Raw genomic sequence first — 21,661 nt, forward strand, 5'->3', positions numbered from 1 at the left:
CAGGTTAAAGGTGACATAGTGGGCATACTGTTGGACATCATAAAAGAAGGATCTTCTGCACTCTCAACAATCTCTTTTCCTTAATTAGATCAATGGGCAATGGGGGAAAATGGTGCAGTAGCTGGTGGTACCCATATGCAAAATGGAAAGTATTTCATTGTAGTTAAGTGACATCACACTTAAAACCTCTCCTTTTTCTGTATTCTTTTTTTCTACTTTGTCTCCCTGGTCCAGTTTTTATAATGAGATATTTTTATGAAAGTAGACATATTTAGGTCACATGTTATTTCAGCGAACAAAACATTGCATATTTATATACAAATACTCTGCTAATAATTTATGAGCAATTAACTTATTTCCTTATAGTGATATAGTGTTATCATTTCCAAAACCTTTGAGGAAATACTATTTCCCTTCTCGATCTTATAATGGACTCTTCTTCTTTGGGAAACAGACATTTTCACATATTTTTAGGGGCAAATGCCTAAATATGCCAGCACAGATATAGAAAAGAACACTCTATGAGGACCCAAAGTCAATGTTTCTCTTACCTTTTTATTTTTGCTTCTCTGTTCTTAATTTAGCAAACAATATGACACAAAAAGATTGTTCTTCAACCTGTGTAATTGTGTAATAGTTGTTTGGTATTTGAGGGAGATATTCATTCTCCCCTTCCTTCTTAACTGCATTCAGACTATCTGTAACCATTCACAAGCAAATCTACGTCTGCTGATCATTTTTAGTGGTTGAGATTATCCTTGGCACATTTTTTCTCCATCTTGAAAAACTAATTCCACTGGCAATGACTCTCACACTTCAGTGTGTATAAGAATCGCTTTAGGAACTTGTTAAAATATGAGCCCAATTGAAGAGGTTTTGATTTGGAATAGGGCTTAGAATTTAATTTTCTCTGTTTTAGAGAATCCCTACCATGTTATTGACAATGATCACTCTTTGACTCTTGCTAGGGGTGTGGCCCTGATCAAGTTACTTAAATTCTCTGTGCCTCAGTTCACTAGGAAATTAGAGCAATATGATTATGTAGGTTGCAGATGTCTTGGGAGGGATCAATATTACATAACGGTATGTGGCACGGAATATGTGCTCAGTACATGTTAGTTGGGTTACATGGCACTCGCTGATAGGTGGCTTTATAAGTGCTCTTTAGGGATATCATGTGGACATGATTTGGGTCCCTTAATATCATTGGGTAGCAGATGCTGTTGGTGCCCTTCCTAGATTTCCCTTTCCAGAGTGGGGTGTTCATTTTCCCAGAGGTGCACATGTTGACTGCCAAGGGCAAGCCTTCTGCATGGATTTGTTCTTGGCTGATGGCAACGACTTCGACTGGTGATGTCTGGGAGATTATGGTTTCAATTGGCCCCTGTGAGTGACCTTTAGTGTAGGGCTGGCTGAAGTGAGGTTGTAACAGTTCAGGGGGTGCCTCTGGGCTGAAAAATCCTGTAATTGAGAACCTTCCAGAGCTCCCCATGGAGTCAGGATATGCTAGACATCTGAGACTATACCTTTGCTTAACCTCTGCTTCATCTTGCTTTCTACCTTCCTTCAGAGATTTCTTGTGAGAGCTCATCCTTGGTAAATCACTTGGACAAGGATCCCTGTCTTAGGCACTGATTCTGACAAATCTAAGACACAAAAGGTTATAAGGACTTTTATAAGAGCATCTAAGTCTTTCACAACTTTTATGTCCTTACTCCTGCCCATTGTTCAATATATAAAAGAGAATCATGGGGTGTAGATACAGTCACTAGCAAGCTATGTCATAAATATTCACCTAGCCATAGAAAAAAGTACAAAGTATGTAACACCAATTTACTAACAAATGATCTCTGAACTCTAAAATTCAATAATACTTTAAGCAAAACACATTTCATTTGGTGGAGGCGAATCTTAGAAGATGAGGGAATGCTTGCCAAACTTGATGCCATGGGACTTACATGAGAAAATTCAAAGAGTGAGGATCAAAACTCTAACTTCCTTCAAAGACAGCCAGCCAAAGAAAGGGCAGTGTATATTGTCTGCATGGAGTCCCAAGGCTCAGAGTTGCATTGAAGGGTTTAAATGAATTCAGATATGGCATCATCCAATCATCTTTAAACCCATTTTACAGATGAAGTAAAGGTAGTCCAGACAGTTGAAGTGACCCAAATCATAAAAGGGGTGGCAACAGAGCTGGGCTATAACACAGGTGCTTGGTTTTTGGTCTGGGGTGTTTTCAAATCCAACACACTTCGGTTACCCTTCCCAAATAAGTGTAAAAGCATAGATTTGTTGTGTCACACTTTAGAATTACACAGGAAGAAAGTACAGAATTGAAAAAAAAGGGGCACTAAGCCTCTCTGTCCTACCCCCCCCCCCACCCCTGGCCCTAATCTCTGGGCAGCTCAAAGCTTCCAACTGAGCCTCCTCTACATGGGAAGTTCTCAGAGGGGCTAGATCATATTACTGGCACTATTACCAAGCATCCTTATCCCCCTTCCACCAGAATATAAAAGAGAAGGACTGAAGACTCAGACCAACAAGCTAAGGCAGCAATTATAGCTAATTCATGGGGGGGGGTGCTACCTACCCCTATAAGTAGAAGATATTTGCCCTTTTACTTCTTCCATCTTGCCTACTATCAGAGGAGGTAAGGTCCAACAAAGTAAAGAGATAAGAAGGGGGAAAAAGTACCTCAGAGCTGTACCCCATTCATAGAGCAGGGGTTCTCTGTGGGAGGCAATACCGCCCCTCCCAGGGCTTTTTGAAAATATGTCAGGTTGTTTATGGTTTTCAGGGGTTTTGTGGGTGCGAGTATGGGATGTAGAGAAGATAGAAAGATTTAGAGTAGCTTAAGTGTCTCACTAATATTGTCCATAGTTTTCTTGTTAATCTATTCAAGAATTAAAGTGGGCTAGTATAAAGATCAAAAGCTACCTGTTTTCTATTTGTTTTTACACATTATATAGATAAGCATATTTTGAAGTAAGGCAACTCGACAAAATATTGAACTTACAAAATCTGTATTAGTGGAAATTATTAAAATTATTTTTAGAAGTCCCCTGTTTTATACAGAAGATAAATCACACATTCTTTGAAATAGAAATGTTGCTAACACACTTTAAATATTTTGATTTATAAACATTCCATTTGACACATTGTTTTCAGAAACAAATCCACTATATTATTTACAGTAAATTTGCAATCATAGGGCTATAAATTTTCTTATCTTGTACTATTCTTTTCCATCCTACATTATACTTAGGACTATAAAAATAGCTAACATATTCATTCATCCAACAAATATTTACTGAGGACTATTATGTTCTAGACTCTATTCTAGATGCTTGAGGGTAGAACAGAAAAAAAAATACAGAAAATGTTACTCATGAGGAACATACATTCTAATGAAGGGGAAAGGCAATAAACAAGATAAAATGTAACATATATTAATTGTGATAAGTACTAGGGGAGGTATAATAAGTAATTTGTTTATTCCACAGACACTTATAAGATTCTACTTTCCATAAGTCTAGCTCTCAGCACTGGGAAACAATGGTGACTACAACAGGAAAGCTTCCTGCTGTCACAGAGCTTACGTAATAGTCAAAGGATCAGACAAGTGAAACAAAATGAATAAACATAGCGATTTAAACTGATAAATGCTATAGTTCATGATAAGGAGGACTAGGATGTGAAGCAACATCATCTAGACTGATTAGAAGTAGTCAGCGGGACTGACTGTCCAGAAGGAGACAGTAAAGGTCAGTAGACAAGCATTTCATGCAAGGAGGAGGGCTAAGCAGAGGGAACAGCTCATGCAATGGGCAGGATGTGGGAACAAATTTGTTGTACAAGAACAGAAAACACTATGTAACAAGTAGAGTAAGATAGAAGGAGAGTGATGGGGTGAGGTCAGGAACGGAGACAGTAGCCAAGTCACGTAGAGTGACTCAGAGGAGTGGTAAGGAATAAAGTGAGGAGCCAATGAAGGGTTCAGATTCTACTTTGAAAAAAGTGAGGTGTGTGGGGTTGAAGGGTAACTACAGCGGAAACTGGGATTTTATGGAAGAACGTAACGGAAGAGTCCCTTAAGAACAGGTGGATTTGAACAATATTGGTGGCCACGGATATAAGGAAATAGGGCAGATTAAAAATGTGATTTGCAGATAGAATTGACAGGACTATTGATGGATTGGGTGATGAAAAGATGGGAGATGTCAAGAGTGATTCCACAGTTTTGGACTTGAAAGTCTAAGTAGAAGTGTCACTGACAGAAAGAAGGAAGATTGGGGCATATGGTCAAGATTTCAGTTTAAGACATATAATATTTGAGGGGCTCCTGAGTGACTCAGTGGGTTAAAGCCTCTGCCTTCGGCGCAGGTCATGATCCCGGTGTCCTGGGATTGAGCCCTACATCCAGCAATCTGCTCAGCAGGGAGCCTGCTTCCTCCTCTCTTTCTGCTTGCCTCTCTCCCTACTTGTGATCTCTGTAATCAAATAAATAAATAAAATCTTTAAAAAAAAAGAAATATAATATTTGAGATGTCTATTGGATATCCAGGTAGAGATATTTAGAAGATGTAAGCATTTGGAATTCAGAGCTGAGGTAAAGACTATACACAAATGTGTGTGTGTGTGTGTGTGTGTGTGTGTGTACACTTAAAATCGCATAAGAAGAAAGTTCAGTTAGAAAGGAGTTCTCAAGGCTGAACTTTGAGTCATTCCACTTTTAATGGGCAGGTAGAGGAGAAGGACAGATTGAGAAGGAATAGTCAACTAAGTAGGGGAAACCAGAAGAATGTGGAAAAACTAAAAACTAAAAGAAAAGCATTTCAAGAGTGAGGAAGAATCTGAAATGGTTAAATACTGCTGAAATGGAAAAACATGGTCCCTGGTGACCTCAGTGGCAACAGCTTTGGATATTGTATGAATTGAGAGGTCCAGTAAGATGTGGCAATAGGATGAGGTGCCCTTGATGGGAGCATTTCCTGTTCTTCCTCTTCCCAATGTGGAAGTTGAATCAGAGTGCAATGGGGTGGGGGGAGATGAGGAAGTGGAGGCAGATAGTGAAGATAAGATTTCTGCTGGGAAAGGGAGCAATGAAATAAGGCTCTAACAAGAAAGGGGTGGAAAGTCAAATATGAACTTTAAGTTTGGGATGGGAAAAAAAATCAGAGATAGAAATGGAAACTATTGAAAGAACGGATGTTACAGAGGAGTGAGAGGAGTAAAGTCCTCTAGAAGGCAAGAGGTGAAAGGACCTAGGGCAGTAGCTACAGTGTAGGTGTCTGGTTCGACCAGGGCATGCCTTCTACTGTAAGGGAAGGAAAGAGAGTGCCAGACATCCTGCTGACCAAAAGGAAGTTCACACTTCTCTGGCTCATTCAGTAGACCTAGTCCATGCTAGTGTAGTCAACTCTCTTCCAATAACACCTTTTAGTTTGACTCAGCTTTCTTCCTTGGCTAGTAGCCAAGAGAGATACACCCCACCCCCCAAAGAAATAGTAAGAGTCTTAGGAGATACATTGCCCTTTCAAACTGCAACTATGGCCTCCCCCTGCCCCCAAATGGTAGGTTGGACGCCCCTCCTGTTTGACTTAAGAGATGAACGCTTTTCTATATAAAACTAGAATAAACGAGCATATGCAGGGTTTATGACAGACACGTTAGTAAGTATTGTATAACTAACATGAGATTTGGGCTAAGGTATAAAGAAAGGACAATATTTTTGTAAGAAAGAGTGTCTTTATACTTGAAAGGTCAAGCTCCATTACTTTCTGCTATATATAACCCTGAAAATAAGGATTTAGTGATTAACTCTCTCAATCCTCTAATCTGATTATTAACTTTGGCAGGTGTTTCTCTTAGAGCATTATAGCAATGTATTTAAATTGCAGTGATCTGTTTGTTCTCAATTACAAACTTCATGTTTGAGTGAAAAGGAAGTCTGTAATCTGGCTGTCCAGGTACTGAACTGAGGTCATGAGCACATGTTATATATAATAAACCCGACTTCGGGCCCCACTAATATGTAAGAGAAATACATTTGTACAGGGAATGAGACCAGTGGATCAGGATTCCAATGGCCTGAACTAACTGTATAGACATGGCGCCATCATATATTCACCTTAAGTTTCGGTGCTCATTTGCAGAGTGGGAAGCATAAAGTATCACCCTCAGTGGTGATTGTGGGAGATGTAAACTCTCAATAAACATCATATTCATTATTATAGTGCTTGCTATTCCCACATGATATACAGGAGTTAGGGGCAATTTTCTATGTCTCTCCTCCCTTCTTGACATGCCACTCTCTGGTGGATTAGTAGCCCAGGCTAGAATTCTGGGTAGGTGGTGGTGAAGCCATACTGTGCTAGGAAAGTCTTGGATAAAATAGTCCAAACTTTGTCCCAACATTTTGGGTGCCCTACATAGTTAAGTATGCAGCAGTGTGAGTAAGCGAAAAGATGGTTTGCCTCTTAAGTAGGCATGATAGCTGGATGAACATACATCTAGGTAGAAGAGAAAGGGGTTTTTTGAGATTCTGCCTTTCTACAGAAGGCAATGCTTTGCTAGAATCACAACACCTAAAAAAAAAAAAAAAAAAAAAAAAACTGACCTAAGCAAGCAGCTGTTTAAGGAATGAGTCTCTGTCCCGCAGGCATAAAAGTTACAATGTTAGATATGTTTGTGTGGATTGGCTTTTGTTTTGAACTGAGCTCTTACCAAAATTTTATTTCCTCCTCTATAATCCCATAAAACCTAGTACATATCTTTAATATTGTACTGAAAATGCGATATTGCAGTTGGGTTGTGATGTCTACTCTTCTACTCTATTATACTAGGAGATCCCTATATGTATTTGTCTTTGAATTCCCAAAACGCCTAGCAGAAGGTTTGGCACGTATTAAATAGTAATTCTGCTTATTTTTAAAATATATGGATGAAGAAATGATCACGGTAAGAGACACATTAAATACCCTATTATCTCGTTCCCCTAAGGAGAACAAGAATAATAAAATTAGGCACAGGGAATGTCTCATCCTCTTAACCTGTTCCACCTTATTATACACTGCTCACAGATGCATTCTCTATACGACAGAGGGCGCACTAGAGTAAACATTTCCTACGTGACCCAACTCGCTAGAAAAACACCTTGCAGGTGAAAGAGTTGCCTAAACTTGAACAAAATCCTCGTGATCCCTAATCTCTCAGAAGAGATGAACTGCCTTTCTTATCAAACGTGTAAAATTCTTGTTCGTGCCAGATGGACTCACTTCAGATTTTATTTTGACAGGACTTCAGCTAACAGGCAGCAAGAATTTTGCTTATTGAGGAGTTAATCAATGTAACTCCTTAAGTGACTATGATATATAATATATATTCCCAAATCACCGGTTCAGTTAATTCACCTCATTCATTTATGAGCTAGACATGCCACTTCTCTCTGAGGTGTCTGACAGGGAGGAAGACCATCTGTCTTAATCCTCTTGTTAAACTCATAATCACCGTCCAAGCCTGTGTGGCTCTCAGAAGATAGAACATCTTACTTGAGACTTGGGACTTCTAGGAACTAATGTGTTCCAAATCAACTTAGTCTCCATTTTGGGGGAGGGCATGTGGGAGATGGTGAGAAGGATCTAGAAGCAAGGATCTGACACACGCACAGGTGTTCCTGAAGCTTCCGTGTGTTTTCATTCTGATATTTAACGTTCCACTCTGAGGTCTCCGTGCAGTAAAAGGAGTCCAGGTACGGGGATGTAAGGAAGAATACAGGGCTGAATACCAAGAACTAGTCTTCAGCTCTGTCAACAATGAAGGTAAGGAAACATGGCAAGATCTCAATACAGAATTCTGTAAAATGAAAATAGTGGAATGGAGAATATTTATAGTTCCTTCAACATTCAGATTATAAGAACTCCATGCCTTATTTCACAGAACTCCGAACTATTTTGAAACTCTATTTTTAGCCACAGCCACTAAAGTTAATACTTGGTGTAACAATGACAAATCAATCTGGGTGACTGTTCTTTGTGGTTCCCTCCAGCCTTCCACTTCCTGTTGACTTTGGGTAAAGGACTTCTTTTCCTTTGCTATGTGGTAAACTTTTGGCCTAGATACTGGTTTAAGATATGGATGCACTGTGACAGCCTTATGGAGGCTGGTTGCTGTGATCACATGGCTCCTTCCACATGATGCTAAAGATGAATTCAGTAATTTAAAATAATCCCAGAAAACTTAGATTCCCCTTACATTGGAAGATATGTTTTTCATGGATATAAAGATACTCAAGTGGTTTGCAATTAAGAGGCATAATTTCCTTCCTGATAACTTGGCCTGATCATCTCAAACTTCTAACTGGCCCCATTTATTGAATTCTTCTTCCCTGTCTCTGCTCAGTGGTCACAGGGGTGTGAAAGATGCACCTGATTTGGCATAGAATAAAGGAAGGTAATTAACATTTCTTGAGTGCCTCTGAACATGAATTTTCCCTGTGTCCATAGACTCTACACCTGGGGGGTGAACGGCCTGATTTTGGCCCTTTCCCCATTCTCCTTCCCCTCCATGGGAATGCAGCATCCTGTGTCCTTACTAGGACTAAGGCCTCTGCTCTGATTCAAAGAACCCTAAGCTCATTTCCCCAGAAGAAACCATCCCAAAGTTATATATGATTGTGTGACACCTTCCTAGGCAGAGATGGCACCACAGAGCTCAGCCAAAGAGGAGAGCTGATGAGAGCAATGTCACAGGCTTTCATCCTACGAGGCCAGTTCATGTTGCTCTTTCCTGGCTGTAGTTCCATCTTAATGTTTTGGGCCAAGGCTCTCAATTGGACTCAAAACATGGACAATCTGTCTGGATCCTGTGCCTGTGTATAAGGCACTGAAGCCTATCTTTTTGAGTGCTGAGGCCCTTGTCCTTTAATCCTCACAACACGCATGTAAAAATACACTCATTATCCATTTTACAGATAAGGAAACCAAGGCTTAGAGAGTTTATGTGACTGTCCAAAGGAGCAAGGGATAAAATTCATTTTCCCATTGCATCCTGCAATTTTCCAAAATCACCTCCTCTAATATAAGATTCTTCTTTTTATATGAAGCTTAAAGATGATTAAAAAGTACCAGCACATGAGAACAAAGAACAAAAATGACAATAGTCAACGCTGAATGGCAAGTTTGAATCAGTCCTTGAATTTATTTTAGTCCACATGGGAGATATATTTAGTCATATTCAGAAGAATGAAAATCATATTCAGAAGAATGAAAATTTGAAGCTGAATTAACTTTTCTCCTGAAAGTGATACTGGCTGTTTGGTAAAACTTTCCTTCTCTCTTAACGTTTGGGAAGGGCTCATCTGATTCTCCTATGAATGTGTCTTTCCAAAACAGCTGGCTGTTGCAGTGGCTCACATGCTAAAGCCAGTGCATGCCAGCTCCAGTGAACTGATTGTACCTATCTATTTCCAGTTCTGGTTGTTTGAAATTGGCCGTATCGGGAGTACTGACAAACCATGGAAATCAGTAGACTATACAAATCAGCAAACACTTCTAAGTTCCCCTCCTGAGAGCTGGTTGTTAAACATTTGTCCTCACATCTTGGACTGTTAATCATAGATATCTGGTAACCTGACAGCATCAGTGAACACTGAATAATTCCGGGACAGGCTAGTTTTCTTAGGAATAGGATTCTACGGCATGACATCAGAATAACTGAAAACTGGCACAAGGGATCTAGTGTGCAAAATGTCCCGGACTATTAACTCTCTGTGAGCATAGGGTTTCTCAGAAACTTTGACGGGGAACTCCTGAAAACTCCTTCCAGGTCCTCAGGAGAAGCCAGGAATAATTGTTCTCTGGAGAATATTAAATACAACAAGAGGAAAAGGGGGAGGAAGACACATTCATCAAGAGAATCCATTAAAATGTTCACCAAAAGTATCTTCAGTATTTCATGTGAAATCCAAGCATAAATAGTTTGTTTTGTATGAAGAAAAAATCAGACCCAGGCTAATATGTCAGAGGAGCAATGAACGTTCATGCACTGACGATTAGGAATGGGCAGGAAGGGATCCCCTACAGCCACCTTCCTATGGAGTTTCAAGTTCCAGCTCAAAAAACACAGCCACAATACTAACACAGGGCTGATGAGGGGTGGGGAGGATATAAAATGATACAATCATTTTGGAGAAGTGGCAGTTTTTTTAACATTTATATATATTTTACCCACAAGTAATTAAAGCTTAAACAAGTATGTACAGACTAAGCAGCTTTATTCATAACAGTCTCCAACTAGAAACAACGCAATGACCAGTAACAGGACATTTGTAGTATTCATACGTTGGACTCAGCATTTAAAAGCAATGAACTATTCAATAACATGGTGCGTCTTGAAAACAGTAGTGGAGCAAAAGAAGTACAAACAACACACACTTTATGATTCCATTTTTCAAGAACAGGCAAGACTCTGGTGGTAGGTGGTTGCCCCTGCCTGGGATCAGAAGGACTGACTGGGAGAGGGTATGAGAGAATGTTCTGGGGTGCTGCAAGAGTTCTAATTCTTGTCTGGAATAGTGCTGTACACTTAAGATCTATCATGAGCCTTTTATTAAATGTAAATTAAATCTTGACTGAAAAAAGTACGTATGCATAAATGTAAGTAAATACACATAATTGACTTTCTAATCTTTCTAATCTAATCTAATCTAATAATTCGTTGCAAGGAATTAGGCTCTCCTCAGCTGAATTTCACACTTGCTCTCTGCCTTCCAATACTTGGACTCAGTGCTTTCATCATGGAGATTCAGGCTTCCCTGTGATGCTGCAAGTTGGAACCTTGTGCAATCACCCCCAGGTCATTTCCCTCTAGCTTGCCAACTTCCTATCACTCACATAATGTCACGTCTAGTCACTCCCTCAAAGCTAGAAGAAAGTTTGGGAGGCAGGTTCAACCTGGTGGGGAATCGCCCCGCCCATCCCCCAGTCCCCGCACTTTCCTTCACAGGGCTGTGATAGGTCACAGCCTGTGGGGCATGAATCAGCCTCCCCGGCTTCACGCAGGCATGCTCCGCCCCTGTCCGGGGTCCGAAGGACAATCACCCTACATAAAGCAGGCACCCACCACATCGGCACCCAGGCTGCCTGGAGACTGGACCTTGTGCACCCTCTTCCCGCCTGCACATTCAAGAAACGCCTCGCCCCGAGGGCCACTCAAACGGGACAGCATGGACTTTATCACCGACTTAGGGGTTACACTTGTGTGGTTGGTCCTGTTGATGAGCGGGCGGGGAGTCAATGCTCAGAGCTCTCCAGGTACTGCCCGTTCCAGGGACCCCTCCTCTTTGCGCTGGGCTTTTGCCCTGGGGTAAGCAGGGGTGGTGCTGCAACTGTGGGGTTCCGGACTGCACCCGCTCTCTCTGCCCTGCTCTCTCTGCCCGCTCTCCCCAGACCCCTGTCGCACAGGACGTCTGGGAGCCGCGGGAAGATATACTCCTGCAGAAGTTTGTACTTTTCTCTCTGCAACTCCCCTTGTGCGGGGAAGCAGAGGGACAGAAGTCCTCGGGAAGCCTCTACCTTCCCGGAGACGTGGCAGGCCTCCTTCCCTCTCTCAGGCTCTCCTTCTGCTCCTCCAGAAGGAAACAATGCGGACATCTGCCTCCTGCCCCCTGACGAGGGGATCTGCCGAGCCCTGTTTCGCCGTTACTACTATGACAGGTTGACACAGACCTGCCGCCAGTTCTTCTATGGAGGCTGCGAGGGCAATGCCAACAATTTCAGAACTTTGGAGGACTGCGATGAAGCTTGCGGGAGGATAGAAAGTAAGTGGCCTTGCTCAAGCTCAGATCTCCTGGCTGCTAGTAACTTCATTTCCCAGATCCCATTTTCTACAGTAAGTTTTAGCCTTTATTTTCTCAAACATTAAGTAAGGCTCGCTTATTATTTCCAGAAAGTAATCCCAAGTTTACACTGGCTAACAAAGTTCTCTCCTAAGTGGCATTTATCATAATTCAGGGTCTGTGCAGGCTCAGAGCAAGAGTTCATCCTAGGGCATAATAATGCAGGGGTGTGATGTATTGGGTACCACATAAGTACTTTTCTTTATCCTTAGTTCTAAACCCATGTGTTTTTTTTTTTTTTTTTATGCCTCCTGGAGAGCCCTGTTTCCTCCTGTCGGTTATCCATCAATCTGACAAACTTTTCAGCAGATTTTATTGTTAAGGTGTGATTTAGCTAACTGTAACTTTTCCTTTTGTCCCCTGACACCCAAACTTGTTTTGGGTTAGTACAGGGATATAGTAGAGATCCATGATCATGGTTTCTATTTCATTTTAATCATATTTATTATATCTGGTAAGGCCAGTAACAAAACATGGGACTTCGCCATTCAAGGAACTAAGCCAAAGAAAAATGTGTATGTATTCCTATGAATGAGTCTGATTAACTTCCTATGTAGAAAAATCAGAACAGCCTGAGAGAACAGAAAGACTTTCCACTGTATTTGGCTGACTCGGGTCTGGGGCTGCTACCTAAAAAAAAAAAAAAAAAAAAAAAAAAGCTAAATAACTGGATGAAAGAAAAGTCTTCTGGGGATTTACTATCCCGGTACTAAATGTGATACCGTTTTCTCCCCAGTTGTTTCTGAAAATGCAGTAAAGTTCTGAAGTAATGCTAAGGAAGTATTACTTACTAATTACTTCAGTAACTTAGTAATTAGTAATACTGAAAGTAAGTAATACTAAGTATTACTAAAGCTAATTTTTGACTAGCATTTTTTATGCCCTCCTTTTCCTAGAAGTTCCTCATAGATGCAGGTTGGAAGTCAGTAAGGGGCAGTGTGGAGTACGCACAGGAAAGTACTTCTTCAACCTAAGTTCCATGACATGTGAAAAATTCATATCTGGCGAGTGTCCCAACAATAAGAACAGTTTCCCGGACAAGGATACTTGTATGGCCTACTGTGCACCAAAGAAAAGTAAATACTATTTTTATGGGGTTTCTGTTTCATTTAAGATTTTAGGATGGAAGAAAAGTAATACTTTGATGTGTAATTACATGCCTTGAGTTCTGATGATATAGTAGTATCAAACCTACTATATATATATATATATATATATATATATATATATATATATATAGTATTATTATTATTCCCCCATTTACATACGAGAATACAGGCTACCAGAAGTTAATGACTTGCCAAGTTCTCAGGGCTAGAAAGTCACAAAGCTGTGCATGATTTAAGTTTTTGCTTCCTGTTCGGGATTGTTTCTTTTGGACTATTTCTCATCTTCTCAGTTTACATATAAAAATTACAGTATTCTGGGGGCGCCTGGGTGGCTCAGTCTGTTAAGCATTCAACTCTTGATTTAGGGTCAGGTCATGATCTCAGGCTCCTGGGATCAAGCCCCAAGCATGGAGATTAAGTTTTCTCTCTCCCTTTCCCTCTGCCCTCTTCACTCTCTCTTGCTCTCTCTCTCAAAATAAATAATACCGTTAGGGAACCTGGGTGGCTCAGTTTGGCTCAGGTTTTGATCCCAGAATCCTGCATCGGGCTCCCAGCTCCCCAAGGAGTCTGCTTCTCCCTCTGACCTTCTTCCCTCTCATACTCTCTTTCAATGCCTCTCTCTCAAATAAACAAATAAAATCTTAAAAAAAAAAAAAAGGAGAAATCACAGTATTCTGAATGCCATGAATTCAGGTTTATATGGAATCACTTGTGTATAGGATGTAGTAGAACATATCCAGACCTCAGATGGTGAATCTTGAAAATTTCTGTCTAAAGTTTTTGGTTAGATTTCTGTAACCTTTAGTAATTGCAAAGTGTAGGACAAAGACCTCTCCATCCTTCTTTTTTCTGCTCCTATTTCTTACCTACATCCCCCCCCACCTCCTCAGTCCCTGAAATAACAGGTTACTTGGGCAATATTTCTGTAGAGAGAGGCAATACAGGCATTCTCCCTAGGCATAGCAGAGACACACATACAGAAAGACACATAAATTTAACAAACAAGGAAAACTTGCTCTGGAAGAGATTTGAGGAAGCTCTATAATTGTCCTGTACGCAGAATCTCGAGTTAATGAGAAGATGGTTTTGTTGCTTGTGTTTCCTTAAATGTTTTATATAAAGAAAAATGTTCCAATGACTACTTGGGAATTACATAAATGTATACTTAATTAATGATGGAAGGAGAACTGATGAAAACGTTTAAAATAAATCTACCAACACAAGGAAGTTTACTAAAGCATGTCATGCATCAACCCTTGAAACACAACCAGTTTCTACTTGACCGTATCTGCTTTTTGGGTTTAATTTCTTAACACATTCAAATGATACAAGGACATAACTTCAGAAGAAATTCTCTCCAGTTTATAAAAATTTTAGAATTAACAAACTAGAGCATGCAAGCTTTCTTGAAAATTGAGACACACTTTTTAAATGGTTTGGTATGATATTCTGAATTCAGAATGAAGTTTCAGTAATTAATTTTGGTATTATTACATTTCTAATTTTGTTTTCCCTTTCATCAAGGTCCATCATTTTGCTACAGTCCAAAAGATGGGGGCGAATGCTCTGGTAATGTAACTCGCTATTATTTTAATCGAAGACACAAAGCCTGTGAGGCCTTCACCTATACTGGCTGTGGAGGGAATGACAATAATTTTGATAACATAGAGGACTGCACACGTGTTTGCCTAAAAGGTAGTAGATTTTTTCTTATTCAATTTTTAAATTAACTTTATAAATAATTCATAAGCAAAATTATATTTTTATGTATCTGTTGTCCTAATAGCCATTTCTCTGGAAGAGATTTGAGGAAATCTCTTATGTATCCGTTATCCTAATTGCCATTTCTAGACCATTTCTATGTAAATGGCACTTTAGTACCAGTCAGTTTTGTTAAATACTTGTAGTGGCTAGCTTCAACAGGTAGTAGCTGTATCCTTGCATTTGAAAGGTAGAACGTTATTAACTTGAGTGGATAGTGAGTAAAACTGACTTTATAATCATTAAAAATAGTTGAGGTGAGTGTGTAAGCATATTGGAAATGTTGATTTAAAGTGAGTCTATGGACTGGAGATATGTGATATTTTTATTTTGTTGACTTTAGCTAGAAAGAAAGAAGGAAAAGAATGAGAAGATACCCGACACTATTTTGCCCATGGAAGATAACTAACTTGGAAGGAGTAATTTTAACCTTTTCCCCTGTATGTCATCTTGGATGCTACTGGCTCTGTGGTTATATCTGAAGAATAATATGGTGATACAGGGAAATGAATCATTAATGATTTATACATCAGTTTTTATTGCTACAGGTTACTTTTTCATGTATTTTTACACATAACCAGCTGCTATTCAAATGTGAATCGATTATTTTTAATTTACCATTCACCTATATTTTAATGTAGTTGAATTGCTGCTGTGCCTAAGATATAAAAGCAAATAATGACTCACTCATTTCTTGGAGTTGTTCTTCCTGATTTCAGCAGTGATCATAACTGAAAAGAAAAGACTATATAGTCATGTTCTCTTAACACATATGATCATAAAAAGGACCAGCAAATACATTTTATTCTGCATTTAAAAGTTGGATTATATTTTAGGTCCAAGGAAACAAACTTGCAGATTTACCAACAGTTTAGAAAATATTACAAGTGCTATTATATAGACATCACTAACTTTTATATCTACTGTGTCACTTAGAGGATAATAAGATAACTTTTGAATAAAAAGTTGGTAAATTAATTAAAATCTGAAATGCTTTCTTCCAGGATAAAATTCTCACCTCTTTTCATCTACCTTTCCACCCATCCATCCCCACTCACATTATGTATTTCTTTATACATAATAGATCTTCATTACTTCCAAAGACATAATAGACAAAACACTAAAATTGTTAGAGCTTTTGAACTGAATATTCAAGGCATTTACTTAAATTAACCACAGACTATACATGAATTTGATAATTTAAATTCTACTAATGAATTATTCTTGATAAATATGATCATTCCAGTTAAACAGTTTTTTCTTTCCACTGTAATAAAAATGTTTTAAAAAATTCCTACATTTTCATGGCAAGGTCCATATATTTAAAAGTATACCCCCCAATCTAGCAAACTTATAAGTGCATTTGCATTTTGCTTGAGCAATCCCTCTTTTAAAAATCTATCTCGAAGGTATTGTGACAAAAATACAAAATGGTATAATCCTGAGGGCATTCATTGATGTATTATCTAGAAAAACCAATAAAAGGAAATAAACCAGATAATCATAACCAGGGGATTAAAGATATGAATGTAAAAATAAACAAAATACCTATATATGGATATCATCTGATCCTCAGAATACATTTTTAAAAAGGGTCTAGAGCAACATGAATAAATACACACATTACAGAGGACATAACAATATTAAAATAGTTACCTTTAGCAGGAAGGGGAAAACAGGATGGGACAGGCATTTATGTGAATGTACCTCATTATATGGCTGTGATATTAGACCATGTAAACATTTTATATAATAAGAAAACAAAATATAAAGAATAGAAAGCATTCCTTGTACAACTGGAAACAAACCAAAACAACTCAACCCAAATGAATAACAAATAATGGCCTAACTGCAGAAATCTGTAATTATTTCTGGTGACTTTCAAAGCCAGTATTTTGACTCTCTTTTAAGGGATATAATCTAAGGGTCAAGTAAATTCTGAAGAAATCTGAAAATGCATTTAGTAATCTTTTTTTTTTTTAAAGATTTTATTTATTTGGCAGAGAGAGACACAGTGAGAGAGGGAACACAAGCAGGGGGAGTGGGAGAGGGAGAAGCAGGCTTCTCGCTGAGCAGGGAGCCCGATATGGGGCTCCATCCCAGGACCGACACTTAACCAACTGAGCCACCCAAGCATCCCTGCATTTAGTAGTCTTGTTATTAACACTGATATTTTTATTTTGAACTTAACACAGAATGCTACATTTTACTATATATTCTGTATGAATATATAAGAATTCGTTTCCTTAGAAGTCAAGATTTTTAGTGTTAAGTGAAAAAGTATGGAAATTAAGAAATTAATCTCTTTCGATTTTAAATTGGAATATAAGTATTAGCATGAAATCAAAGTGTATTTTCTCTTTGGGAAAAAAAAAGTATTTTCCACCCTCCCACTGAAATATCCTTGAAGCAATGACAATTCAGTAGCAGTAAGTGTACCTCCCATTCACACGGTGGTCTCTAAATATGATTTCTCAGTAGAAGGAACCAGGGAACCAGGGTTCTTAGGAGAAATCACTGAATCCAGGTCTGGAAGAGGAAATACATAAGATGAACCTGGGCCATCTTATTCCAGAGAATAAGGAAGCTATTTGAATCATGTCACAAAAACAGGAGAGTAACATTAAGGGCCTTTCAGTGATCTAAAATAGGGTGATATGAACATAAAAACAAATAATGACTGGAATATATATGAATATATTAAAATGAATACAGAATGAGTTAATAATTACACACCTCCTTGGTCACTTTTGGAGGTTGTTAGGGAACTCTCTCATTACTTTGAAAAATGATAAATTAAAAGAAAGAATGAAGCATTTATTCTATTTTGTTTATCCTTAAAATTTTGCCAGGAAACTAAATAGTGTATGAAAGTCATTCACAGAGAATCTCAATCACACACACACACTGAAATGTTAGAAGGGAGCTCTCATGAAAGTGTACATCTGGGCAATGATCATCCTTGGATGCTGAAATCAAGACATGAAAGGTTGATGCAGGAATTAGGCTATGTCTCTGAATCCATGGATAATTTTAACATTAATAAAAATGTGCCACCAGACATTATTTACTTCTTGATATGATGCAGTAAGTATTACACACCTACTCCCCATGAAGGACTCTTGAAGAAAGAAAAAGGAAAACAATGAAGTTAACCAAACCTTTAGATCTTACTATCATATTGCCAGATCATGAGGTGATACTGGGGATGAAGGCACAATTTACAAGAAACCAGGGAAGGTCAATCAGCCAAATCCATAATGTTGGACACTGTATAGGACAGATACGTTAGGTTCTCCAAGAAACTACTGACATTTTTAAAAGGAGTGGGAGGAGGAATGCTTTTATAGCTTTTATATGGGATGTAACCAAAAAGCAGCATTAACATTAAAAGGTTTTGGTTGAGTAAGGCCTGCATTTGGACTACTTTTGGTGGGTTTTGAGAATGATCGTAGCCGAAGGATCTTATGTGCTCGGGGACTGTCCAGTGAGTGATTCGGAGCCTTTGAGAATTCTGGGGGTTCTTGGTTTATAGGGAAGTTTGATTTGGTATTTGCTGCCTTTAACTTCCCTGCAGCCAAAGCCCTCAGGGGGATTGCTCACCCTACATTCAGCGTACAGCTGTAGCTCTCTGTTCAGGTTGGGTAGGAATTCGAGCCTTCAGAAAACAACTTTCTAATACCCCAAATGTCTGCCATTTTATTTTAATGAGGAAATATATAAACCTGGCATAGGTCATCCTGCCATCTAAGGGAAATTCCTTCTTGCCACAGCCAGTCTGAAGACAAGTCACTGCTGTGGTTTCACCAGACAGACTGATTAAAAGGAATGTCTCATTGTGGGACACAAAAAAAGACACACAAAAATGGGCTGGCTTTTAATAAAATAGCCTTTTATTGAGAAAAAAAATTACTCTGGACCACCACTCATTCCTCCTCTAGGCACACACACTGTCACATGTTGAAACCCAGAAACTGCAATGGAGCCTTTCAGATTGCTTGGATCACAGTATCTCCAAGTATACATGCTCTCTGCCAACAATCTTGGAGACATTTATTTAATGATATTATTCAGTAAGAGAATGTCCTCTAGAGTGTCTGCCCATGTATTATTATAGTGGCTGCACAAGCTTATCTTTATAGGCTTCATATTTCTAGTAAAATATAGGTCTTGTGAGAAAACAAGCAAAGGTAGAAAAGTGAGAAAACAAGCAAAGGTAGAAAAGTACAGCTTATAGTTTTAAGATATTCTTTGTCTAGATATTCTGTTTTAAGACTAGAATGGAGGCAAGCAAATGAAGGAATTGGAATCATCCCAAAGCATTTCTCCCTTCACTCTGTATTCAATTTGTCACCAAGTATATGTATTCAAGTCTATGGTAATGCTGCTATCTTATTCCAGGAAAATTAAAACATTGTCCCAAGTTGCCCTTCTGCCTCTTTGCTCCCTATCCAGTCATCCACACTGATGCCACAGTATCAGGTTACTCCTTTTAAAACTCTTCAGTGGTTCCCACTGAATCTTCATGTTAACTGTCCAAGCTCCTAGTGTGCCATTTAAGACTTCTTACAAGTGGACCATGACATTCCTCTCCAGATTTATCTCCCCCATTCTACCATCACCTATAAGCTACAATTCAGTTGAACTAAATTATGGTCAATTTCCAAAGTATGTCATATTATTTTGGGGTTTTTTTGTTGTTGTTGTTGTTGTTTTGTTTTTGTTTTTTGTATCGTAGTGAACAAATTTTGTGCATGAGAACAATCCAGGGAGTCAGGCATATGGCAGGTTACTATGCCTCATGCCCAGGAGTTTTGATTTAGTTGGTTTGAGTTGGCAAAGATGTACATTACAATGACTCCAGCTGATGACGAGGTATACATGTGTCATACTTTGAGGAACACTATTTTATGCCCTTGTAAGTTTTTTTTTCCTTTTCCTTTGAAACAAATATCTTTCCTTCCTAACCTCTTGACAAGCTGAATCTTCTGGACCTACCTCAAGTAGGTTTAATCATTTGCCCTGTGGGCTTGGCTGTATCTAGTACAGCTTCCTGGTTGCACTAATACAGCATATAGTTATTTTCCAAGGAGTTTTATTGTTAGGATGTTCAAGTTTTTCATGCAAAATTAGTAGATTATATTTTGATTTTAAAATGTGTCATTATACATATTGTATACTATATAAAAAATTAAAAGTTTATAAAAGGATAAAAATTAAAATGATCCAGAATTTCAGCACTAGGTGATTATCAACCACATTTCTGTTTCTTTGAAGTGGAAGTAGCTTAGTCAAGAGGTATAAACATGCTAATGGTCTCAGTATATACTTACCAATTACATTACAAAATTATATCAGTTTATCACCATCTAAGAATCTAAGAATATATGCAAATGCCCAACACACTGGGTTTTAAATGAACAGAAAAACAAATCCCTCTTTGTCATAATAAAATGGTATCTCATCATTACTGTAATTGATATTTCCAGGATTGTTGCTAAGGTTGAACCTTTAAAAATTTTATGTTTTCTTTCACTAAATGTTAATACTTCCCTTTAAACTTAGCTTAAAATTTTTAACATAAAAATAGAGCTTACATTATACAATTTAATTTTAATCATGAAAGTTTTCAAATATACAGAAAAGTACAGAAAACTATATAATCAACCTACTTTAAAAAAACATGATAGGAGTTTCCCAAGTCTGTTTCAGGTGCTTTTTCTATTTTAACAGAGCTCAAGACTCAAAATGCACCTCTTTCTTATTTCCCCTCACTTTCATGAGAAGCAACTGCTTTCCTGATGTTGGAGTGTATACTTTCTGTGCATATTTTAATGCTTGTATTATAAATATAATAACCCAGAGCAATATGAAGTATTATTCTATGTGTTTTAAAGTTACTTATATGGTGTCAAACCGTGTGTATCCATTGCCATCATGCCTTTTCACTCTTAGGTTTTGGACATACTCTATAAATCTATCTTGTTTCATGAAGATCTGCCACATTTATTTTCTGGTATTCCATTACATAAATATAGCACAGTGCGTTCATTTCCCTGTTGATGGATATTTAATTTAGTCCCAAATTTTGGTTATAACAAATAATAATATTTATATACATTGCTCATTGAACATATATGTGTATGTGAAAGTGAAATTGCTAAAGACGGATTCATTAGAGCTACTGTATTTTGCCAAATTGCTCTCCAAATATTTGTAGTCATCAATGTCTAAGAATTTATATTTCAAGTTTTTCACAACATTGTGCATTACTCAGGTCTTTATTGCCATTCATATAAGTGAGAATTTGTACTTCATTACTGCTCTCATTTTTACTTTCTTGATTAGTAATGGGATTGAGATTTTTTTTTTAATGTTTTCTTGGCTATTCTCCTTCTTATATAAATTGCCACTTTATACTCCTTTCTCACTTTTCCATTTGGCTCTGTGTCTTTTATTGTTAACTTACGTATTTTTTTAGGCATCCTGAGTAAGAATTCCTTGTTAGTTATATGATTTACAGATACTTTCTTCCAGTTTGTGGAAAAAGTGATGTTATTTGGTTTTTCCTCTGCCTGTTGGATTATGATCTTACATTATTGCATGAAATGTGAGAAAGCCGCATTAATTTAGTAGTTTCTCAACTCTTAAATTGATTATGTGACCTTGTTACAGGAAAGTTCAGAGTATGATAGTTGTGGCAAAGTCCAGTAGATCAGGAGATACTTCCTCAGTAAAACACAGTAACATTTGAACAAAGAGGTAAGAAAGGTTTTATGTGCAATAATAAATATTATATTGAATATAAAAAGCAGTATTAGAAGAAATATTGGCTAAGAATTTATCCAAACTCATTAAAATACATATGACTATACATTCAAAAAGCTCTATATAT

At 38.1% G+C, this 21,661-nt stretch overlaps 1 protein-coding gene across 5 annotated transcripts in view; it reads left to right on the forward strand.

Moving 5' to 3' along the window:
- The first annotated feature begins 11,020 nt into the window (after positions 1–11,020).
- Positions 11,021–21,661, forward strand: part of TFPI2 (tissue factor pathway inhibitor 2) — a 139,383-nt gene continuing 128,742 nt past the window's right edge. For 2 of the 5 annotated variants that reach the window (XM_059395746.1, XM_059395743.1), the window contains exons 1-4: positions 11,021–11,312; positions 11,612–11,818; positions 12,793–12,972; positions 14,530–14,700. In XM_059395746.1, coding sequence (XP_059251729.1) covers positions 11,033–11,312; positions 11,612–11,818; positions 12,793–12,972; positions 14,530–14,700 — 838 coding nt within the window. In that variant the 5' untranslated portion in view covers positions 11,021–11,032. Of the gene's footprint in view, positions 11,313–11,611; positions 11,819–12,792; positions 12,973–14,529; positions 14,701–15,109; positions 15,457–21,661 lie in introns of those variants that run through there. The other 3 variants (XM_059395745.1, XM_059395742.1, XM_059395744.1) reach the window with 3 other exon arrangements.

This window comes from Mustela nigripes, chromosome 4 (genome assembly GCF_022355385.1).
Source record: "Mustela nigripes isolate SB6536 chromosome 4, MUSNIG.SB6536, whole genome shotgun sequence".
In the NCBI taxonomy this organism is placed as follows: domain Eukaryota; kingdom Metazoa; phylum Chordata; class Mammalia; order Carnivora; family Mustelidae; genus Mustela; species Mustela nigripes.